This window comes from Podarcis erhardii (genome assembly GCF_964252035.2).
Source record: "Podarcis erhardii genome assembly, chromosome: 2".
Lineage (NCBI taxonomy): Eukaryota > Metazoa > Chordata > Lepidosauria > Squamata > Lacertidae > Podarcis > Podarcis erhardii.
In genome coordinates, this window is record NC_138498.1 from 15,102,375 (window position 1) to 15,124,574 (window position 22,200).

The following is a 22,200-nucleotide window of genomic DNA, read 5'->3' on the forward strand; positions in this document are numbered from 1 at the left end:
ATTTCCTCCTTAAATCTCCATTTTTCAGCAGGACGGAGGATGGGAGCAAATGTAGAATTAGTGGGATCTGGTGCCACCTGCTGTTGGCAACCTTGCCACAACCCCACCACCAGTCCTCACTGACAGCAGGCCTCTGTCCTGGACCAAATCTTCCCTGCTCCCTCATTTTAAAATCCAGTGGCTTTTAGTGCAATGTTCTTTGCTGAATACGTCTCTCAGATGCACCTAAACAGAGGCCTCCTGATCCAATCACCTCTTCCATCAGGGATGGCGGAAACTGTGACCATCCAAGATGTTGCTGGCCTCCCAAGTCCAATTCATCCCTGCGCTGGGCAGGGGCTGGCTTTGGTCTTTCAAATTTCAGTAATGCCCTGCGCAAGGCCCAAATCCGGCGCCCCATTCCTCCCTCCCGTTCTGCTCAGTTCACTAGGTCGAAGTTGTGACGTACCGCAGTGCCCCCTAAGCTCAGTGCCCAGTGGGGTGGAAATGGCTGCACTGCCATAATAATAATAATAATAATAATAATAATAATAATAATAATAATAAATTTTTATTTATACCCTGCCCTTCCTGGTTCAAAAACCAGGCTCAGGGCAGCTAACAACGAATTTAAAGCACTTTAAAACACTTAATTATAAAAGCAGCATAAAATACAGTATAAAAACATGAATAACAATAAAAATCAATTAGATAATCTCCAGGGCTAGCTGGCTGAATTGGTCCTACTTGGGCCAGCGAGGAGGTCAGGAGAGAATTAGCTGTGGGGTCTCAGAGAGGGTGATCTTCATAAAAGGGGAGGGGGAGGGAAGAGAAGGGAAATAAAAGATCAGGCTGAATTCAAATTAAAGGCCAGGTGGAATAGCTCTGTCTTACAGGCCCGACGGAAGGAGGTTAAATCCTGAAGGGCCCTAGTCTCATGGGACAGAGCATTCCACCAGGTCGGAGCCATCACTGAAAAGGCCCTGGTGGAGGATAGAACTGCCTCTGCCCTCTGGCCATGCTGGCTGGGGCCAATGGCAGCCTGACAACAACTGGAGAACCCCAAGCTGTTTGCCCAGTGGTTTTTAATTCATTCCAAAATGGCTGCCACCTGGAAGCCACTGCCGGATTAAGGACCTCTCTCCTCACCTGGCACGGACAGAGAACTTGTTGCTGGTTCTCAGCACCAGAGGCCGGCGGTTGGGCAATGGCATGGAAGGCTGAATCTCCACCACAAATGCACTGGGGAGAAAGCAGAAAGATCTTCAGCGCCCACAATCTGCCCCTACCCCCTTCCTCTCCCCTTATTCGACGGGTGCCCTCCCTTCCTCTTGGCACCTTTTCAGAAGACAGGCAATTTGCTCTTTCAGTCGCTTCTCCTGCTGGGGCAACTGGACCCGCAGGGGATCTCCTTCATAGGACACCTTCTGGCGCAGCTCCTCCAGGGTGCGAAGCAACAGCAACAAATGGAAGAGGTTCTCAGCACTCCCGGTGAACCTACGGTGAAGCCAAACAGATGGTAGGAGCACAGGCTGGAGGTGCAGGCGAACGTACTGCAGACCTTCCCATTGAAACTTACCACTTCTCCAGTTCTGTCAAGCTGGTGTCACAATTGTCCCCAACACACGCCCGCCGCTGGCAATCTTGCCACACCGCTAGCTCTGCCAGCAGAAAGTCCCTCAGGGTATCGGAGCGGCCTAGCAGCTCGTTGATCCGATCCAGCAGTTCCTGGTAGAAAGACTGTGAATAAGTAAGAGTGTACCTACAAACACAGGCCTAAGTGGGGTGGCAGAGGGGGCAAGGCATCACTGGGGAGGGTCCTACAGTCCCTGGTACAGTGAAGACATTGAGAAAGATACATACCGTATTGTTCGCTCTATAAGACGCACCCGACCATAAGACACATCTGGTTTTTAGAGGAGGAAAACAAGAAAGCAACGCAAAGCCTCTTGAGCGAAGAGGCAGGAGCGCTCCCGCTGCGCTCAAGAGGCTTTGCGTGGCTATCGCTGAAGCCAGAAGAGCAAGAGGGATCGCTGCGCACCAATCCCTCTTGCTCTTTTGGCTTCAGCGATAGCTGCACAGCCTGCATTCGCTCCATAAGATGCACACACATTTCCCCTTACTTTTTAGGAGGGAAAAAGTGCGTCTTATAGAGCGAAAAATACGGTGCATCGCAAGGGAACAGTGGTACCTTGGTTCTCAAATTTAAACCGTCCTTGGAGTCCATTTGACTCCCAAAACTGTTAGAAGGTGGCTTCCGATCGGCCGCAGGAATTTCCTGCACTCAAGCGGAACATTTTCGGCTTCCGAAAAGCATTCGTAAACCGCAACACTTACTTCCGGGTTTGTGGTGTTTGGGAGACGATTTGTTTGACAACTAAGCCATTCAGGAACCAAGGTACCACTGTGTTTTGGGAAATGATAGATGACGAGATAAAAAAGATGTTTAAAGTGAGCATGGGGAAAAACAACCACCTTGAAGTATTTCTGTTAGGGATTTTGGGGGCAGAAATACAGTGGTACCTCGGGTTAAGTACCTAATTCGTTCCGGAGGTCCATTCTTAACCTGAAACTGTTCTTAACCTGAAGCACCACTTTAGCTAATGGGACCTCCTGCTGCCATTGCACTGCCGGAGCCCGATTTCTGTTCTCATTCTGAAGCAAAGTTCTTAACCCGAGGTACTATTTCTGGGTTAGCGGAGCCTGTAACCTGAAGCGTATGTAATGCGAGGTACCACTATACCCCCCAAAATTGTTATTTATGTATGTAACAACTGCTGCTAGGATTCTTTATGTGCAGAAATGGAAGGCAGAAGTTCCCACCAAAGAAGAATGGGTAAGGAAGACGATGCAGAACGGGCAAAATTAAGAGGATCTCATGAGGAGTGTTTCATGGAAGAATGGATGCCTTTCTCAGACAATTTAAAGAAAGACTATAGTACGATGAGCTCGAGAACAGGATTTGAGCTACGAGCCACAGAAGCGATTAGATTATAATATTGTGGCTACGATTTGATAGATAGGGAGAAGCAGAAGGGGAGAAACAACAACTCCATGGAAAATGGGATTGGAAGTAAAAAAAAAAAAAAGAGAGAGAGAAAAGACGAAATTGTGCTTTTATTGCATGTGTTAAAAATGTTGAAACTTACTAAAATATCATTGGAAAAGAGAGAGAGAAAGACAGTGTTCAGACTCACTTTGCGGCAACGGTTCACATTATTCACCATGTCCTGCAATGCCCGTGTTCTCTGGGCTGCAGCCTCAGGAGTGGTCGTACTTCCTGCAAGAGAAAAATTGCATTGAGGTCGGCGGTAGCTACTTCCAAGTCAAGAAGGACCCACCGGAAGCTGCCAACTATTGCCTTGGGGAAGTTTGGTTCCTGGCGTCTCGCCAGCCAGCAAGGGTAGGCAGGAAACACAAGGCACATTACGGATGTGCTTCCTTTGTGGGTTCTTTATAATAATTTTATAATAATAATAATTTATTATTTATACCCTGCCCATCTGGCTCAGTTTCCCCAGCCACTCTGGGCAGCTCCCAATCAAGTGTTAAAAACTACAGCATTAAATATTAAAAACTTCCCTAAACAGGGCTGCCTTCAGATGTCTTTTAAAGATAAGATAGCTGCTTATTTCCTTCACATCTGAAGGGAGGGTGTTCCACAGGGTGGGCGCCACCACCGAGAAGGCCCTCTGTCTGGTTCCCTGTAACCTCACTTCTCGCAGTGAGGGAACCGCCAGAAGGCCCTTGGTGCCGGATCTCAGTGTCCAGGCTGAACAATAGGGGTGGAGATACTCCTTCAGGTATACAGGACTGAGGCCGTTTAGGGCTGTAAAGGTCAGCACCAACACTTTGAATTGTGCTCAGAAATGTACTGGGAGCCAATGCAGCTCTCTCAGGACCAGTGTTATGTGGTCCCAGCGGCCACTCCCAGTCACCAGTCTAGCTGCCGCATTTTGGATTAATTGCAGTTTCCGGGTCACCTTCAAAGGTAGCCCCACATACAGCGCATTGCAGTAGTCCAAGCGGGAGATAACTAGAGCATGCACCATTCTGGCGAGACAGTCCGCAGGCAGGTAGGATCTCAGACTGCGTACCAGGTGGAGTTGGTAAACAGCTGCCCTGGACACAGAATTGACCTGTGCCTCAATGGGCAGCTGTGAGTCCAAAATGACTCCCAGGCTGCGCACCTGGTCCTTCAGGGGCACAGCTACCCCATTCAGTTCCAGGGAGTTTTGCTTTCAGTCGCTGTTTTGGTGTGACAGTAACCCTCTTTTTCCTTGCTTTGCAAAAAGTCCCATCAATAAATAAGTCTTCAAAGTGCCTCAATTTAATTTTTTTGTTTATTTGTTGCCACAATAGATTTGCATGGCTAGCCCACTAGAGTTTGTAAAGGGGAGATGTGAAAGATGGAGGCATCTACAGAATCTAAACTGGGAGATTAGAGACACCACAATGGTTCGGCACACAGAAACCCACATACCCACACCTGCCAACTGTTTTTAGGCATGTGGCATGGAAATCAGAAGACAGGAAGGCAAAGATTGTGGACTTTGCAAGAGAAATCAAGGGCAAGTTGTCTGTTTTTAAAAGAGACCATCCCCAGCAATTAAGGACAGTTGAAGAGAACAGTTCTCCTCCAATCTTAGCCATGCCTCTGAATACCAGTTGAAGGAAATCACAGGTGGATGGAGGACTGTGTATTGCTTGCAGACTCCCCAAAGGTATCTGATTGGCCACTGAGAGAACAGGATGCTGGACTAGGTGAACTCTTCTTGTATTCCTCACCCAACATCTGGTGCGTCTTGTAACGAAAGTCAAAGGCATCCTGCAGATCTTCAAGATGGCCTACGGAACATTTCAGACCCTATGGAGCAGAACCAGGTGGCATTCTCAGTCAAAGTAAGCAACGCCAAACAGGTGGGACCAGGGGTGCCCTGCCTGCATGACAACCCACCCTGAAGAGTAAGGGCTAAACAGGAGCCCACCCACTCCCACACCGAGCGCCTGTCTGTTGTCTGTTGTCTAAACAGCCTCGGCCCAGTATACATGAAGAAGCATCTCCACCCAAATCGTTCTTCCCGGACACTGAGGTCCAGCTCCGAGGGCCTTCTGGCGGTCCCTCACTGCGAGAAGTGAAGCTACAGGGAAGCCTTCTCGGTGGTGGCGCCCACCCTGTGGAACGCCCTCCCATCAGATGTCAAGGAAATAAACAACTATCTGACTTTTAGAAGGTATCTGAAGGCAGTCCTGTTTAGGAAAGTTTTATTAATGTTTGATGCTTTATTGTGTTTTTAATATTCGGTTGGGAGCTGCCCAGAGGGGCTGTGGAAACCCAGCCAGATGGGCGGGGTATTAATAATAATAATAATAATAACAACAACAACAACCACCACCACCACCACCACCAACTCTGGCCAGACTAGCAGCTGCCTATTCCCAAAACGGGAGTGAAGCATGCAACTACTACCTTTTTTTAAAACAGAAGGTTGTGAGACAAAAACTGAAGTGTGTGAGACAGGGAGCGCACTGTGATCTGTGTGGCAACAGCAAGGAGGGAGATGTTATGGCAAGACCTCTAAAAGGCCACCTTCAAATACTGCCCTAGTAAATTCCCATGATTTCTGCCGGGGCAGCATTTGAGGGCCTCACATCAGCTTGCCGCCTCCACAACCAGGTAAATTGAGGGGGAAGTCTCAGACCGCTCAGCATTCTGGAAGGCATCAACAGGCACAAACAGGGTCTGAACTTTGCACTGGACTAAGGGGCCAACGGAAACGACACGTTTTCTCTTGGGGGGAGGCTGACAATCCGTTTTTCCAAGCCTATTCCAAGTCAAGTTGTAAGGGTGGGTCCCCCATTATTTACTTTTGAGGGTCCCCCTCCCAATTTCCCTTAAGCAGGGGAATGGCCTAGACCAGGAGATATTTACCATAGGGGCCAAACTATTTCAACACTCAGCCAATTTGTATAGGGCTACAGGAAGTATTTGCTATTCAGGAAAAAAGCATTTCTCTCTGCAAGCTCCGTTCAAGCTTCACATTTACCAAACCGCACGTTGGCTCTGCCCCAAGCTGGCGAGGCTCTTTTGACATCAACAGGAAATAGAGCCTTCAGTGTCATCGGACCAGGCCTGCAGAAAGCTTTTCCAGCAGAGATTCAGCAAGCGCCTTTTGTTTCAACCTCTAAACGCCTGCTGAAAACCTTTCGATTCTGGCAGGTTTACGCAAGCGATTCAGAACCCATCTTTCCATGACCGTTAGCTGATGAGCTACAGTTTTAATTTTTGCGTGTGTGCTTTTATTATATGCAGATACTTTTGTAAACGGTTTTGATATTCTTAATGATATAGTGGGATGAAAATGATATAGTGGGATGAAGACCCCAGTCACCCACCACTCACATTTGCATCCCTCTATTTAAAAAATTACAATATGCAAATATTATGCAAATATGCTCATGCCCTGAGAGCCATCTGAACACCCAGCAACATGCCTGGGGGAAAAGGAAGCCTAAGGTAAAGGGACCCCTGACCATTAGGTCCAGTCGTGACCGACTCTGGGGTTGCGGCACTCATCTCGCTTTACTGGCCGAGGGAGCCGGCGTACAGCTTCCGGGTCATGTGGCCAGCATGACTAAGCCGCTTCTGGCAAACCAGAGCAGCACACGGAAACGCCGTTTACCTTCCCGCTGGAGTGATACCTATTTATCTACTTGCACTTTGATGTGCTTTCGAACTGCTAGGGTGGCAGGAGCAGGAACCGAGCAACGGAAGCTCACCCCTTTACAATAATAATAATAATAATAATAACAATAATAATAATAATAAAACTAAATTAAACCCTGCAACAGGTCATGGGAGGGGAGGGGGTCTGTATAAATACACTGCATTTATATCAGCCATAGCTCCTGGCATCTACTGTATGAACAGGGTCAGGAAGAGGATCACAGCATATTGCACACAGAATGGGTGGCTTGCAGGATCCGGTGAATTAACACGTCCAAGAATTGGAAATCCCTGCAAAATAACACTGCAACGAAAGTGAAGCAGCCCAGCAGGTATTACACACGCACTCTCACCTGAATAGTCCTTCGCATATCCATGAGCCGGCTCTCAATGTTGTGATGTGGGTTGAGGACCACAGAGGCACTGGGAGGTGGTTCCATCCGTGCCTGCAGAGGGAGGGAGAGGAAACAAAACAGACGGACTTGGAAACTATGCACTGGTGCTGAGGATCATCACTGCAGAAGGCACACAGAGAGAGTATGTGCCTAGGATTGCCCATCTTCTCCAGTTCCACGCACACAGAAAGCAAGCCTGTTGTAGAGCCCCAAAGGTGTCAGCCATTTTAAAGTTTCTAGCCCTCACTGTTGTGAAAATTCATTTGAAAAACAAATTCAAACGGGACTGACCACCTGCACCTTACGTGAATACTTCCCTGTTCTTCTTTCTGTCAACCACACATCACTGCTCTATTACTCGCTTATCTGGACCATTCTTCTACTCGCTATAGTAACACCAGTGTGTGTGTGTGTGTGTGTGTGTGTGTGTGTGTGAGAGAGAGAGAGAGAGAGAGAGAGAGAGAGAGAGAGAGACAGAGAGCGAGAGAGAGCACAGATTTGGCAAACTTTCCAACACCGAGCTCAGTTCTAAGATGCAAACTGAAAACATGGATGCAAAAAAAGCAAGTAAAGGCATCTCACAGTACAGTGGTACCTCAGGTTAAGAACTTAATTTGTTCTGGAGGTCTGTTCTTAACCTGAAACTGTTCTTAACCTGAAACTGTTCTTAACCTGAAGCACCACTTTAGCTAATGGAGCCTTCTGCTGCTGCCACGCCGCCAGAGCACGATTTCTGTTCTCATCCTGAAGCAAAGTTCTTAACCTGAAGCGCTATTTCTGGGTTAGCGGAGTCTGTAACCTGAAGCATATGTAACCTGAAGCATATGTAACCCAAGGTACCACTGTACTGGTTTTGTCGCATCGTGTAATCCCTGCCCGTGTAATCAAATAATAATAATAATAATAATAATAACAATAACAATAATAATAGTAATAATAGTAATAGTAATAATAATTATTTTTATTATTTATTATTTATTATTTATTATTTATTATTTATTATTTATTATTTATTATTTATTATTTATTATTTATTATTTATTATTTATACCCCGCCCATCTGGCTGAGTTTCCACAGCCACTCTGGGCGGCTCCCAATCAAGTGTTAAAAACAGTACAGCGTTACATATTAAAAACTTCCCTGAAGAGAGCTGCCTTCAGATGTCTTCTGAATGTCAGGTAATTGTTTATCTCTTTGACATCTGATGGGAGGGCGTTCCACAGGGCAGGCGCCACTACTGAGAAGCATCTGTAACCTGAAGCGTATGTAACCCGAGGTACTACTGTACAATTTAGTAACTAGTATGGCTCACTTTCAGTGAAAATCAGGGGTCAGCAACATGTGGCCCATGGGCCAGATGAGGCCCACAAAGACCGTTTTACCAGCTCATGAGCCACCCCTAAACCGAGCCGCACCGGAAATTGCGTGTGCGCATGTCCAGATGCCAAAAATCGCTTCTGCACATGTGTGATTTTCGGCGTCTGGGCATGTGCAGAAGCGATTTCCGGCACCGCAGACATGCGCAGATGCGATTTCCAGCGTCGCACTGCGCCAGAGCGGGCCACGGACAATCTTTGTGGGAGTAATTCGGCCCACGGCCGGTAAACCTTGCCAACTCGTGGCATAAATACAGTGGTACCTCAGGTTACATATGCTTCAGGTTACAGACTCCGCTAACCCAGAAATAGTCCTTCAGGTTAAGAACTTTGCTTCAGGATGAGAACAGAAATTGTGCTCTGGCGGCGCGGCAGCAGCAGGAGGCCCCATTAGCTAAAGTGGTGCTTCAGGTTAAGAACAATTTCAGGTTAAGAACGGACCTCCGGAACGGATTAAGTACTTAACCTGAGGTACCACTGTACTGAAGAGAAGCAGGTGCTGAGAGGAAATGATGAGAGGAAATTAAGGAGGTAGAAGTTTCCAGCAAACTAGGGCTGTGACCAAGAGACGTTGTGCCGCTCGGAAGGAGGATGAGGAGAACTGTAGCCCAAGGAGCAGATCCGGCAGCCCAGAATGAGCACCAAGCGACTCCACCTCCATTGTTGTGCCCGGACGCTGAGGTCCAGCGCCGAGGGCCTTCTGGCAGTTCCCTCACTGTGAGAAGCAAAGCTACAGGGAACCAGGCAGAGGGCCTTCTCGGTAGTGGCACCCGCCCTGTGGAACGCCCTCCCACCAGATGTCAAAGAGAAAAACAACTACCAAACTTTTAGAAGACATTTGAAGGCAGCCCTCTTTAGGGAAGCTTTTAGTGTTTCATAGGTTATTGTATTTACACAAAATTAAGAGACGCCTGCTTCTTGGAAGAAAAGCAATGACAAACCTAGACAGCATCTTAAAAAGCAGAGACATCACCTTGCCAACAAAGGTCCGTATAGTAAAAGCTTTGGTTTTCCCAGTAGTGATGTATGGAAGTGAGAGCTGGACCATAAAGAAGGCTGATCGCCGAAGAATTGATGCTTTTGAATTATGGTGCTGGAGGAGACTTTTGGGAGTCCCATGGACTGCAAGAAGATCAAACCTATCCATTCTGAAGGAAATCAGCCCTGAGTGCTCACTGGAAGGACAGATCCTGAAGCTGAGGCTCCAATACTTTGGCCACCTCATGAGAAGAGAATCATAGAATCATAGAGTTGGAAGAGACCACAAGGGCCATCGAGTCCAACCCCCTACTCCCTGGAAGACTCCCTGGAAAAGACCCTGATGTTGGAAAAGATGGAGGGCATAAGGAGAAGGGGACGACAGAGGACGAGATGGTTGATGGTTGGACAGTGTTCTCGAAGCTACCAACATGAATTTGACCAAACTGCGGGAGGCAGTGGAAGACAGGAGTGCCTGGTATGCTCTGGTCCAGGGGGTCTCGAAGAGTCGGACACAACTAAACAACAACAAATTTTAGTGTTCTGTTGGAAGCCGCCCAGAGTGGCTGGGGAAACCCAGCCAGGTGGGTGGGGTATAAATAATAAATTACTATTATTTTATTATAAGCGAGTTTCTCTTACCCGCGACCCAGCCAAGGCTTCTGCGAGGATCCCTTGCTCTTCTCTCAGCAAGCCATCGATGAAGTTGGCCAGCTGCTCTGGATGATCTTGATACTTGGCCTGGAAGGAAAGGCAACAGCAAAATGACCCAAAAGGACATGCAAGCATGCTGCAACAATCTAGTTACAGTACTGACAGGAGGAGGAGGAGGTACTTCCCACATTCATTCAATCAATCATTCATTTAATCTCTGCTAGAGAAGAATGGGAATTAAAGTTAAGCGAATACTTGGAACTCGCAAAAATGACCAAATAATTAAGGAACAAAGCAATCAATGTAGTCCAAAAGGAGTGGGAACGCTTTAACACTTGTCTAACGAGACAAGATTCAACAAGCAAAATATGGTTGTGCCTAGAATAAATCTGTAAATAGAAAAAATGTTTCCAAGATGAGGACAGGAAAAAAAACCGTATCAGATAGATAGAATGAATTGTGGAGAGGTAGATGGAAGTTGAAAATAGGATAACAAAAGAGATCTATTCCAAAAGGGAAAGTATTTGGTTTGAGAATTGATGTTTTGGATAGTATTGTATAGTTAAATTCATTTCATTTTTGTTCAGGATTTGCTTTTCTCCCCCCCCCCCCGATTTTTTTTGTTTGTTTTCTGTAGATTTGTTTGCTATGTCTTGTCTTGTTTATATTTGCACATAACTCAATAAAAATAAGAAAGGGGGGATATTTATTTATTTATTTTATTTCTATACCGCCCTATACCCAAAGGTTACATCACATCACAACCTTGAGGAATTCTATGCTTTTTGCATTTCACATTTTCTCTCTCTCTTTGCTCATGCATGTGTAAGACAAATAAATATGAATCCCCTACCTCTCCCTCACTGCCAACTGAGAATATATTGAAGATATTAAAGATATACCTCAATGTATACGATAAAGTGGGCTTCAGTCCACCTAGGTTTTTCCCCACAATACAACACACACAAATGCACATATACATACAGACTCATCCCATTCTTCCAATTATGAAGTTGTTTCAACCAATTTTAATTTTGTATTTTTTTTTGTGTGTGTAATAATTTTATTAAATTCTGTTTCACAATTTCAAATAAACATTTTACAAACTTTAGAATATCCAGTGACTTCCCTTCTTCTCTTTCCATGGTTCATTTTACATATCACATACATCCCTGCATATTTTACTCTAACCATTCAAATCATGTTTACATCCATCCAAAATTATTCACTCTGTTGAATTTATCTTAATGCTGCCAGTGTTTTTGGCTCTACACAGCTCTTTTCCATATACAGTGGTACCTCAGGTTACATACGCTTCAGGTTACAGACTCCGCTAACCCAGAAATAGTGCTTCAGGTTAAGAACTTTGCTTCAGGATAAGAACAGAAATTGTGCTCCAACGGCGTGGCGGCAGCAGGAGGCCCCATTAGCTAAAGTGGTGCTTCAGGTTAAGAACAGTTTCAGGTTAAGAACAGACCTCCAGAACGAATTAAGTACTTAATCCGAGGTACCACTGTAGTCAAAAAATGTTTCCCAATCTTCCTTAAACTTTAATTTTGAATTGAGTGGATAAGAAACCTAAGAAACAACAACAATACAATCCTAGGCCTTCTCAACAGAGGCCTCTCAGTTGACAAATGCCCTGCCACAAAACTTGAGTTCTGCCAGGATTTTTTTGTTGTTCTCATCACAGACCTTTTAAACTCTGTGATTTTAATCTCAGGTATTACCGTATTTTTCGCCCCATAGGACGCACAAAATGAAGGGAAAATGTGTGTGCGTCCTATGGGGCGAATGCAGGCTTTCGCTGAAGCCTGGAGAGCGAGAGGGGTCGGTGCGCACCGACCCCTCTCGCTCTCCAGGCTTCAGGAAGCTCTGCGCAACCCTTGGCAGACTGGCGCGACTTCCGAGGGCTGCGCAGAGCTGCCTGCAGTCCCGGGCTTCGCGCAGCTCTCTGCAAGCCTGGGGGAGACCGGCGCAACTTCCCGATGGGCTCCCTAGGCTTGCGGATAGCAGGCTGTTCTCGGGGCTGGGGAAGCTCGGGCTTCCCCCGCGCCAGCCCCGCACCTGGGGGGGAAATAATTTTTTTTTATTCCCCCGCCCCCCAAAAAACTAGGTGCGTCCTATGGGGCGGTGCGTCCTATGGGGCGAAAAATACGGTATGCTGTTTTTAAATGTGGCAGTTGGACTGCACATTTTTAGGCACTGCGTTTACTTCTCAAGATTTTTAGACTTCACTGATTTCTTTCAGAGCTACAGTGGTGCCTCGCAAGACGAAAAGAATCCGTTCCGCGATTCTCTTCGTCTAGCGGTTTTTCGTCTTGCGAAGCAAGCCCATTGACAGCTTAGCGGATTAGCACTATTAGGGGTCTAGCGGCTTTTAGCGATCAGCTGTTAAGCGGCTTATCAGCGGAACAGCTGATAAGCGGCTTAGCGGCTTAGGAAAGGGGGGGAGCGAAAAAAACCCGCAGGAACTCGCAAGATTTTTTCGTCTTGCGAAGCAACCCCATAGAGAAATTCGTTTAGCGAAGCGCCTCCAAAACGGAAAACCCTTTCGTCTAGCGGGTTTTCCGTCTTGCGAGGCGTTCGTCTTGCGGGGCACCACTGTATCTTCCCACCAAAACAAGGAATATCAGAGAGAGATTTTGTATATTTGAAAACGTGGGCAGCGTTAAGATAAATTCAACAGCGTAAATAAGTTTTGATGGATGTAACAATGGAATACTGAATGGTTCAGTTTTTGTAAAATATGCAGGGATCTATGTTATGCAAGATGAACCATGGAAAGAGAAGAAGGGAAGGGGGTTGGACTCGATGGCCCTTGTGGTCTCTTCCAACTCTATGATTCTATGATTCTATGAAGTCATTTTAAGGCTGTTTAAATGAATATTCTAAAATGTAAAACAGAAAATTTAATATAAATTATGGGGGGGCGGAGATTCTCCCTCTACAAGTCCCCCCAAAAATCTACTCTCGGGATTCCATCAGTATGTGGAAAACACTGGCTGCCCAAGCCATTGTTTATAGCACCAGTGCTACTACAGTCGTACGTCGGAAGTTGAAAGGAATCCGTTCCGCAAATCCGTTCAACTTCCAAAATGTTGGGAAACCAAAGCACAGCTTCCGATTGGCTGCAGGAAGCTCCTGCAGCCAATCGGAAATTCGGGTTCCAAAAGATCGTTCGCAAACCGGAACACTCCTGGGTTTGTGGCGTTCAGGAGTCAAAACATTCAAGAACTAAGCTGTTTGAAAACCAAGGTACGACTGTATATAGAATTTCATTTACATAGATTTGGGGGTCTTAAACTGGTTTTTACAGTTTTGTATGCCTTTGCCTTCTCCACAGCCTCTCTTCCCAGGGAAATGTTAGTTCTCCTTTGGCTGTTTCCCTACGGCTCAGCCCTCCAACATGTATAAAAACTTAACACCCTGGGCCCATACCTGTAGGTTGAGTTTGGAGCGGCGCAGGTTGTGCTTGAGGACCATGTTAGAATTGTTTTCTTCCCCCAAAACGAGACGTCCGAGTTGATCGTCGAGCAGCCCCAGCATGGTGTGGAAAAGGCTGCAAGCCTGCGAAGGGTCGGATCGTGCTGCTTCATTCCTGAAAGGCAAATAAAGGAGAAATGCCAGAGGGAGGGTGAATCCTTGGCTCAAATGCACAAAACCAAGTATATACAGTGGTACCTCGGGTTAAGAACTTAATTCGTTCTGGGGGTCTGTTCTTAACCTGAAACTGTTCTTAACCTGAAGCACCACTTTAGCTAATGGGGCCTCCTGCTGCCGCCGCGCCGGAGCACGATTTCTGTTCTCATCCTGAAGCAAAGTTCTTAACTTGAAGCACTATTTCTGGGTTAGCGGAGTCTGTAACCTGAAGCGTATGTAACCTGAAATGTATGTAACCCAAGTTACCACTGTACAGCATGCGAACAGGATCCGTTCCAGAGCCCTGTTCACACCCTGAAGCGAACGGAGATCTGTTCCGGAGCCCCGTTCGCATCCTGAAGCGAACGTAACACGCAACTGCGCGTTTTGCCGCTTCTGAATATGACATCATTTCAAGTGTTTGCTCATGCGCGAGCAGCACAACCCGGAAGTAACACGTTCCGTTACTTCCGGGTCGCCGCGGAGCACAACCCAAAAATGCTTAACCTGAAGCGTATTCATCCCAAGTTATGACTGTAGATCAAGGTTTCCCAGCTTAGGCCTCCAGCTGTTTTCGGACTACAGTTCCCATCATCCCTGACCACTGGTCCTGCTAAGCTAGGGATGATGGGAGTCCTAGTAATTTTTGATATAACCGTAAAAACTACAGTGGTACCTCGGGTTACATATGCTTCAGGTTACATACGCTTCAGGTTACAGACTCCGCTAACCCAGAAATATTACCTCGGGATAAGAACTTTGCTTCAGGATGAGAACAGAAATCGTGCTCCAGCGGCGTGGCGGCAGCGGGAGGCCCCATTAGCTAAAGTCGTGCTTCAGGTTAAGAACAGTTTCAGGTTAAGTACAGACCTCCGGAACGAATTAAGTACTTAACCGAGGTACCAGTGGTTCTTAACCTGAAACTGTTCTTAACCTGAAGCACCACTTTAGCTAATGGGGCCTCCCGCTGCCGCCGCACTACTGGAGCATGATTTCTGTTCTCATCCTGAAGCAAAGTTCTTAACCCAAGGTAGTATTTCTGGGTTAGCGGAGTCTGTAACCTGAAGCGTATGCAACCCGAGGTACCACTGTACTCTGAAAAATTTAGTACTCCAAAAATGAAACTTCCATCTGTTTGTAAATATTAAGATTATACCAGCAAGAATGAGTCTTTCTGTAAAAAATAATAATGACTGAAATAAAGTCTTACTGACTAGTGATTTAAATCGATTTGATTTAAATCAAATCCACCTTGGCCACAAGGGTGCTTTATTTGTCCAAACCAAGAGCAGCTGGTGAGGAGACACAGTACTGCGCACTTGGGACTCCCAGTGACAGAGTCACTGTTATTTGATGGGGGAAATGGGGCGGGGGGTGAGGCAGCAAATAAATTCCAGGGTGTGTGGGTGAGGAATGGGAACAACACAACATAAAATTTTGCCTCCCTCATGGGGCTACAATTCCCAGTGTTCCCTGTGAAGAGGTATTGATTGTTAAACCACTTTGAGAATTGCAGCTCTGTGAATGGAATCGGGGCGTCTCCTAAGAATTATTTCTTAAAAATAAAAATCAGTCCTTATTGGTTTATAAACTATACAGACACACAAAGAAAACAAAACAAAATAAAACACACAGCACATAACTCAATAAAACAGTACAATAGGAAAACACAAAAATATTTCAGCCATCGATTTCCAACCTCCTAAAAACTCTCAGCATCCATGACAAAGCAGAGCTCTCATAATTTTTTGAGGGTTATCAAGTGGTATTTTTCTTTAAAAAAAGAGGTGCCGGAACTGACAATGAACACATCCCTTGTTCTCTTGTAATGGAAATGGAGCTCACCTGAGAGGTGCCGGAACTGAGTTACGGCTGGGGGCGGGGGGCGGGGGGGGAATGGCCTGGGTTTATCATAGTGTGTTAAATGTATGGTGTCAACCATACACAATGGAGAAGTCAAAATGGTGGAGAACCCATAATGGTGGTGGTTGGGGGGCGAGAAATAGCCAGGAAATGGGAGTTTCCTTTCTTGACAGCGACCCAAGTGGCATTACCAGTTCTGCTCCTCGATCCAATAGGCAAGGTATTCTCGTACTTCCATGGGCAGGCAGTCTTCAGAATAAAGGTAGTGCACCTGGTCCAGGTAAGGTCCATCCAGCTTCTGGATCTGTTGCCACTGAGACATGTTTGCTGGCGGAAGGGTCAAGACTGGGCTCCTCACAGCTGACAATGCCTGAGGAAGCAAGTCAGAACACGAAAAGTTTGAAAGGAGTCCTTCATAGCGAACAGAGAAACTGCAAGTCACAGGTCCTATTTTAGAATGGACAACAGATGGCGAGAAGAGATGTTTGGGCCGGAAACTTAAGAGGTTTGGACAGAAGCTTGGACGCAGCGAACTGCGCAGATAAGAATAAAAGGGGAAACGCCTAGTAAAAGTGAACTATTGGGCTTTCATATATAGAGATGGAAAGAGAATTATTTTAGAAATGATGATTACTGATTTAGTGTGGATTGGATCATTTGTGGAGTAACCTCACTTGTATATACAGCAGATGCTAAAATATTGCATGTGCAGGTATTGGCAAGTGGATAGCTGATGGTTAAAGATACAGTGGTACCTCGGGTTACATACGCTTCAGGTTACACACGCTTCAGGTTACAGACTCCGCTAACCCAGTGCTTCAGGTTAAGAACTTTGCTTCAGGATGAGAACAGAAATCGTGCTCCAGCGGCGTGGCGGCAGCAGGAGACCCCATTAGCTAAAGTGGTGCTTCAGGTTAAGAACAGTTTCAGGTTAAGAACGGACCTCCGGAACGAATTAAGTACTTAACCCGAGGTACCACTGTACACAAGTCTAAAAACAATGCAGGGTGGATAAAAATCAATGATTTTTTTAAATCAGATTTTCAAAATTTAAATCAATTTTTAAAATATAAATCAGATTTTCAAAATTTAAATTGGATTTTCAAAATTAAATGCTTTTGGAGGAAAAAAATATTTCTAAAGATAGCTTTCTATTTAAGTTACATTATCGTCCAACGGCCATTCATCAGGAAATAAGGATTTGTTTTAAGTTTTTCATGTGTGCTGAAACTCAGTCTAAGAGGTGTGTGTGTTTTTTACACCATTTAAGCACATCAGTTAACAAACATGGATACATATGCTATAATGTTACTGTTTTCATTAAATAAATTGTTAAATTGTTATAAAGGAAATGATTATTTTTCTCCTTCCAATAAAGTACAGCAGAAAAGTTGTCCCAATATAAACAGTTAACTTGTTAAACCTCCCAATAATTTCATAATTATCTGTCTATGTATTTCTAATAGTATAACCAAATCAGTCATTTTTTATCTAACTGTAAAAACTACTCTGAAAATTTATTCTTCCAAAAATGAAACCTTCATCTGGTTGTAAATATTACAGAAGCTCCTGCAGCCAATCAGAAGCCATGGAACCCGCGTCTGACATTTGGGTTCCAAAGAATGCTTGTAAACTGGAATACCCACTTCCAGGTTTATGGCATTTGGGAGCCAAAATGTTCAACTCGCAAGGCATCTGGGATCCAAGGTACGACTGTACAGCTTTTGGTGAACGATGACACACTTCTTTCTCCTTACACCCGAGATGCATATTTTAAAGACCCACTTTATTTCTGTAATTGTAAGTTGTTTGTTGTGTTTTAATATTAACATTGTGTTTTAATTATTGTAACCTGCCCTAAAGCCTATACAGTGGTGCCCCGCAAGACAAACGCCTCGCAAGATGGAAAACCCGCTAGACGAAAGGGTTTTCCGTTTTGGAGGTGCTTCGCAAAACGAATTTCCCTATGGGCTTGCTTCGCAAGACGAAAGCCCATAGGGAAATCTCCGGGACAGCGGGGAAGCGCAGCACATCTTCCCCACTGTCCTCAGACCTCCTCCGAAGGCTGGCGGTGGGGCGGAGAGACCTCCTCCCGCCGCCAGCCTTCGGATGGCTGCCCTGAAGACTTGCGGTGGGAGGAGGGTTTTCCTTTCCACCGCCAACTTTCAGAATGCTGTTCTGAATGTTGGCGTGGGGAGGAAAAACCCTCCTCCCACCGCAAGCCCCGGGAACAGAGGAGAAGCGCCGCGCGCCTTCCCCTCTGTTCCCGTACTTGTCCTGAAGGCTTGCGGTGGGGAGAAAAGCCCTTCTCCGCACCGCCAGCCTGGCAAGCGGTCTCCAAAGGAACGCATTAATTGATTTTCAATACATTCCTATGGGAAACCGTGCTTCGCAAGATGAAAAACTCGCAAGAAGAAAAAACTTGCGGAACGAATTAATTTCGTCTTGCGAGGCACCACTGTAATTTGCTTTTAGGGGACATATAAAAAAATTTGAATTTTTATCCTTACAGCAAACTGTAAGTATTTTATTGTTCTTCTTCCATTATGCTAGGACATGGGCAGGATACATGAGTAGAATGTGTTCTTTTATTTTAAATGCATCTCTGGCTTATTTGTGGGGCATAGGAATTCGTTCATTTCCCCCTCTTCAAAATATAGTCCGGCCCCCCACAAGGTCTGAGGGACAGTGGACTGGCCCCCTGCTGAAACAGTTTTCTGACCCCTGTGCTAGAAGAATGTGATGCAAACGTTTTGCATATTTCAATTTCTTACTATATATATTTATCTTTATACTTGTACAGTTTAACATGCAATCTGTTAAATTATTTTAATCTGAACAATTCACAAAGTGCACTATGAATATTTCGTTTTAATTATTGGCTCTGCAATTTTCCCTTCACTAATAAAAACAGCAACAATAAAATGCTAACATTAAAAAAAGACTCCAATTTGACCTCTGAATCAGAAATCATGACTGAGTTATGCTCAGTTACCAAAGTCTGTTACCATGAGATTTAAGCAACTCTGCCAGTTTTCAGAGTCAAAAACTAAAAGGAGATGTGAAAGCAAGGAGAAAAAATGCCAAGCAACGGGGGTAGGGAGGAAGACAGGACAATTCAAACCAAACAAATAATAACAATAAGCAGCAAACAGATACCATAAGACTTTCAGAAACACAAAAATTAAGTTCTCAACAACAGCCTATTCAAACCCAACAGGGTTTAAAAGCAGTCAAAGGGATTTACTTATGCAGAGATCAGATTATTTATTTGGTTTTTTAAACTGTATACTGCAATTTCATTCTTTAAAAATATCAAAATGGTTTATAGTAGTTAAAATGCAATAGGAAAATTACAAATAAGAAATGCAAAGCCGTAGGACTGTAACAAATTCGACTCTCAATGGCTTTCAAAGCAATTGTTGTCAGCCAGGAATTCAAACCAATTGATACTGTTTGGGTTGAGAATCATTCAGCCAGCTGTTATCTAGTCACATTATGCCTTGCACCGTCTTCTCCCTATGGGGAAAGGAAGGTGCTTCCAGATGGGTGTCAGTTGCAGGATGAATGCCAAGTTTTCACATCGTCCACACGTCTCTCTTGGCACCATTCTTCCAGTCCCCTGCCCACCCAACCCTGATTTCATCCAGAGCTGGACCATGAAGAAGGCTGATCGCCGAAGAATTGATGCTTTTGAATTATGGTGCTGGAGGACACACTTGAGAGTCCCATGGACAGCAAGAAGATAAAACCTCTCCATTCTGAAGGAAATCAGCCCTGAGTGCTCACTGGAAGGACAGATCCTGAAGCTGAGGCTCCAGTACTTTGGCCACCTCATGAGAAGAGAAGACTCCCTGGAAAAGACCCTGATGTTGGGAAAGATGGAGGGCACAAGGAGAAGGGGACGACAGAGGACGAGATGGTTGGGCAGTGTTCTTGAAGCTACCAGCATGGGTTTGACCAAATTGCGGGAGGCAGTGGAAGACAGGAGTGCCTGGCGTGCTCTGGTTCAGAGGGTCACGAAGAGTCGGACACGACTAAACGACTAAACAACAAATTATTCTGGCAGAAAACCCTACCAATTAAGAAAAAAAAATTACCTGCTTGCAACAACAAGCCTGGAAGCACCAAAACCCAAAACGGAGCAACCACAGCCCACTTGACCCATAAATCTAAAAATGCTGTTTCTCAAACGGTGGAACAGGACCCATCAGTTTGCCTCAGTGCCACCGACTGCCTAGTTTTTCTTCCTTGCTTTTCTTCCCTGGTCACGAGCCATGCCAGCAACTCCTGGCAAGCAAGAAGGAAGGCAGCCAAGAAGAAAGGTCTCCTTCCTCTGAAGTGAAAGTACCAGAGGACATGTTGAAGGAAGAACGTGAGCAAAAACGTTATTGTTTTTGCACGCCATCTCAATCTCTGAGCGTTGCGAAATTCCAGGGGTTTCGGGTTTCGTGAGAGTGTGCTATCTGCATGATATAGGGTTTAAAGGTAAAGAGACCCCTGACCATTAGGTCCAGTCGTGACCGACTCTGGGGTTGCGGTGCTCATCTCGCTCTATAGGCCGAGGGAGCCGGCGTACAGCTTCTGGGTCATGTGGCCAGCATGGCTAAGCTGCATCTGGCGAACCAGAGCAGCGCAGAGAAACACCGTTTACCTTCCCGCCGGAGCGGTACCTATTTATCTACTTGCACTTTGATGTGCTTTCGAACTGCTAGGTTGGCAGGACCTGGGACAGAGCAACAGGAGCTCACTCCACTGTGGGGATTCGAACTGCTGACCTTCTGATCGGCAAGTCCTAAGCTCTGTGGTTTAACCCACAGCGCCACCCGCTTCCCGGATATAGGGTTTATATACAGCCTGAGCATATGATGGAGGGGTTTCCAACATTCACATCCACAAAGGGTTTTGTTCCTTCCATCGACGCAGTCTTGGGAGTCAAACAGAAATCACACATCCCTCTCAAACACATCCCTCTCTGACTCTCCAGCTTACTGCTATAACTTCTAGGTCACATCACTGCAACTCGGCTCTAAACTCAGGCTTCTTCCATCTATCTATCTATCTATATCTATCTATCTATCTATCTATCATCTATCTATCCATGATCCCACCCATTTGCTGTTTGACACAAAGCTCTTTTCCTTTTGTTTCCCTTAATGGCCCATCGCCCAGGCCAGGGGTCAGCAACTTTTTCAGCCGTGGGCCAGTCCACCATCTCTCAGACCATGTGGTGGGCCGGACGATATATTTTTTTAGTTTTCGACTCTGAAAACCGGCAGAGTTGCTTAAATCTCATGGTAACACTTTGGTAACTGAGCATAACTCAGTCATGATTTCCGATTCAGAGGTCAAATTGGAGTCTTTTTTTAATGTTAGCATTTTATTGTTGCTGTTTTTATTAGTGAAGGGAAATTTGCAGAGCCAAGAATTAAAAAGGAATATTCATAGTGCAATATTGCATCCATTATTTGTGAATTGCTCAGATTAAAATAATTTAACAGATTGCATGTTATAGTAAGAAATTGGAATATACAAAACGTTTGCATCCCGTTCTTCTAGCACAGGGGTCAGAAACCTTTTTCAGTAGGGGGCCGGTCCACTGTCCCTCAGACCTTGTGGGGGGCCAGACTATATTTTGAAGAAAAGAAGTGAATGAATTCCTATGCCCCACAAATAATCCAGAGATGCTTTTTAAATAAAAGCACACATTCTACTCATGTAAAAACATGGACTGAGAAGGCGATTGGGCCACATCCGGCCCTCGGGCCTTAGGTTGCCTACCCCTGGCCCGGGCTGTCGCCTCAATACAGGAGGCTAGTCTGGTTTAGATTTTAATACTCGCTGAATCCAAGGTTCTCACATACAGCCTACTTCCTCCCCCCACCCTAAAAAACCCCCTCTTAACAACATATTTATGGGACCACCTCTCCTGGTATGCCCCGCAGAGGACCTTAGGGTCCATGAATAACCATAGTTTAGAGGTCCCGGGCCCTAATGAAGTCAGACTATCCTCCACTAGGGCCAGGGCCTTTTCAGTGATGGCTCCAACCTGGTGGAATGCTCTGTCCCATGAGACTAGGGCCCTGCAGGATTTAACCTCCTTCCATCGGGCCTGTAAGACAAAGCTATTCCGCCTGGCTTTTAATTTGAATTCAGCCTGATCTTTTATTTCCCTTCTCTTCTCTCCCCCTGCCCTTTTATGAAGATTACCTGCTTTGAGACCCCACAGCTAATTCTCCCCTGGCCTCCTTGCTGGCCCAAGTAGGACTAATTCAGCCAGCTAGCCCTGGTGATTATCTAATGGTTATGAGACGGATTTTCCCTAAATTGATTTCTGAAGTTTGAATTTTATTGTTATTCATGTTTTTATACTGTATTTTATGCTGCTTTTACAATTAAGTGTTTTAAATTTGTTGTTAGCCGCCCTGAGCACAGTTTTTGGACGGGGAAGGGCGGGGTATAAATAATTTTTTTATTATTTATTATATAACAAATAAGTGTTCTGTTCCAAATTGGAAACAGAAAGAAAGGGGAGAAGAGATCACAAATGCTAAGGGAGGCAGAGGTGAATGTAAAAGGTCCAGA

At 45.4% G+C, this 22,200-nt stretch overlaps 1 protein-coding gene across 2 annotated transcripts in view; it reads right to left on the reverse strand.

Moving 5' to 3' along the window:
• The window catches only part of STAT2 (signal transducer and activator of transcription 2), a 49,019-nt gene that overhangs the window by 25,184 nt on the left and 1,635 nt on the right, over positions 1–22,200 (reverse strand). For both annotated transcript variants that reach the window (XM_081849588.1, XM_081849587.1), the window contains exons 2-10: positions 15,807–15,985; positions 13,552–13,711; positions 10,099–10,197; positions 7,060–7,152; positions 4,768–4,846; positions 3,177–3,259; positions 1,559–1,707; positions 1,318–1,476; positions 1,129–1,221 (exon numbers count right to left, since the gene is read on the reverse strand). In XM_081849588.1, coding sequence (XP_081705714.1) covers positions 1,129–1,221; positions 1,318–1,476; positions 1,559–1,707; positions 3,177–3,259; positions 4,768–4,846; positions 7,060–7,152; positions 10,099–10,197; positions 13,552–13,711; positions 15,807–15,937 — 1,046 coding nt within the window. In that variant the 5' untranslated portion in view covers positions 15,938–15,985. The remainder of the gene's footprint in view (positions 1–1,128; positions 1,222–1,317; positions 1,477–1,558; positions 1,708–3,176; positions 3,260–4,767; positions 4,847–7,059; positions 7,153–10,098; positions 10,198–13,551; positions 13,712–15,806; positions 15,986–22,200) is intronic.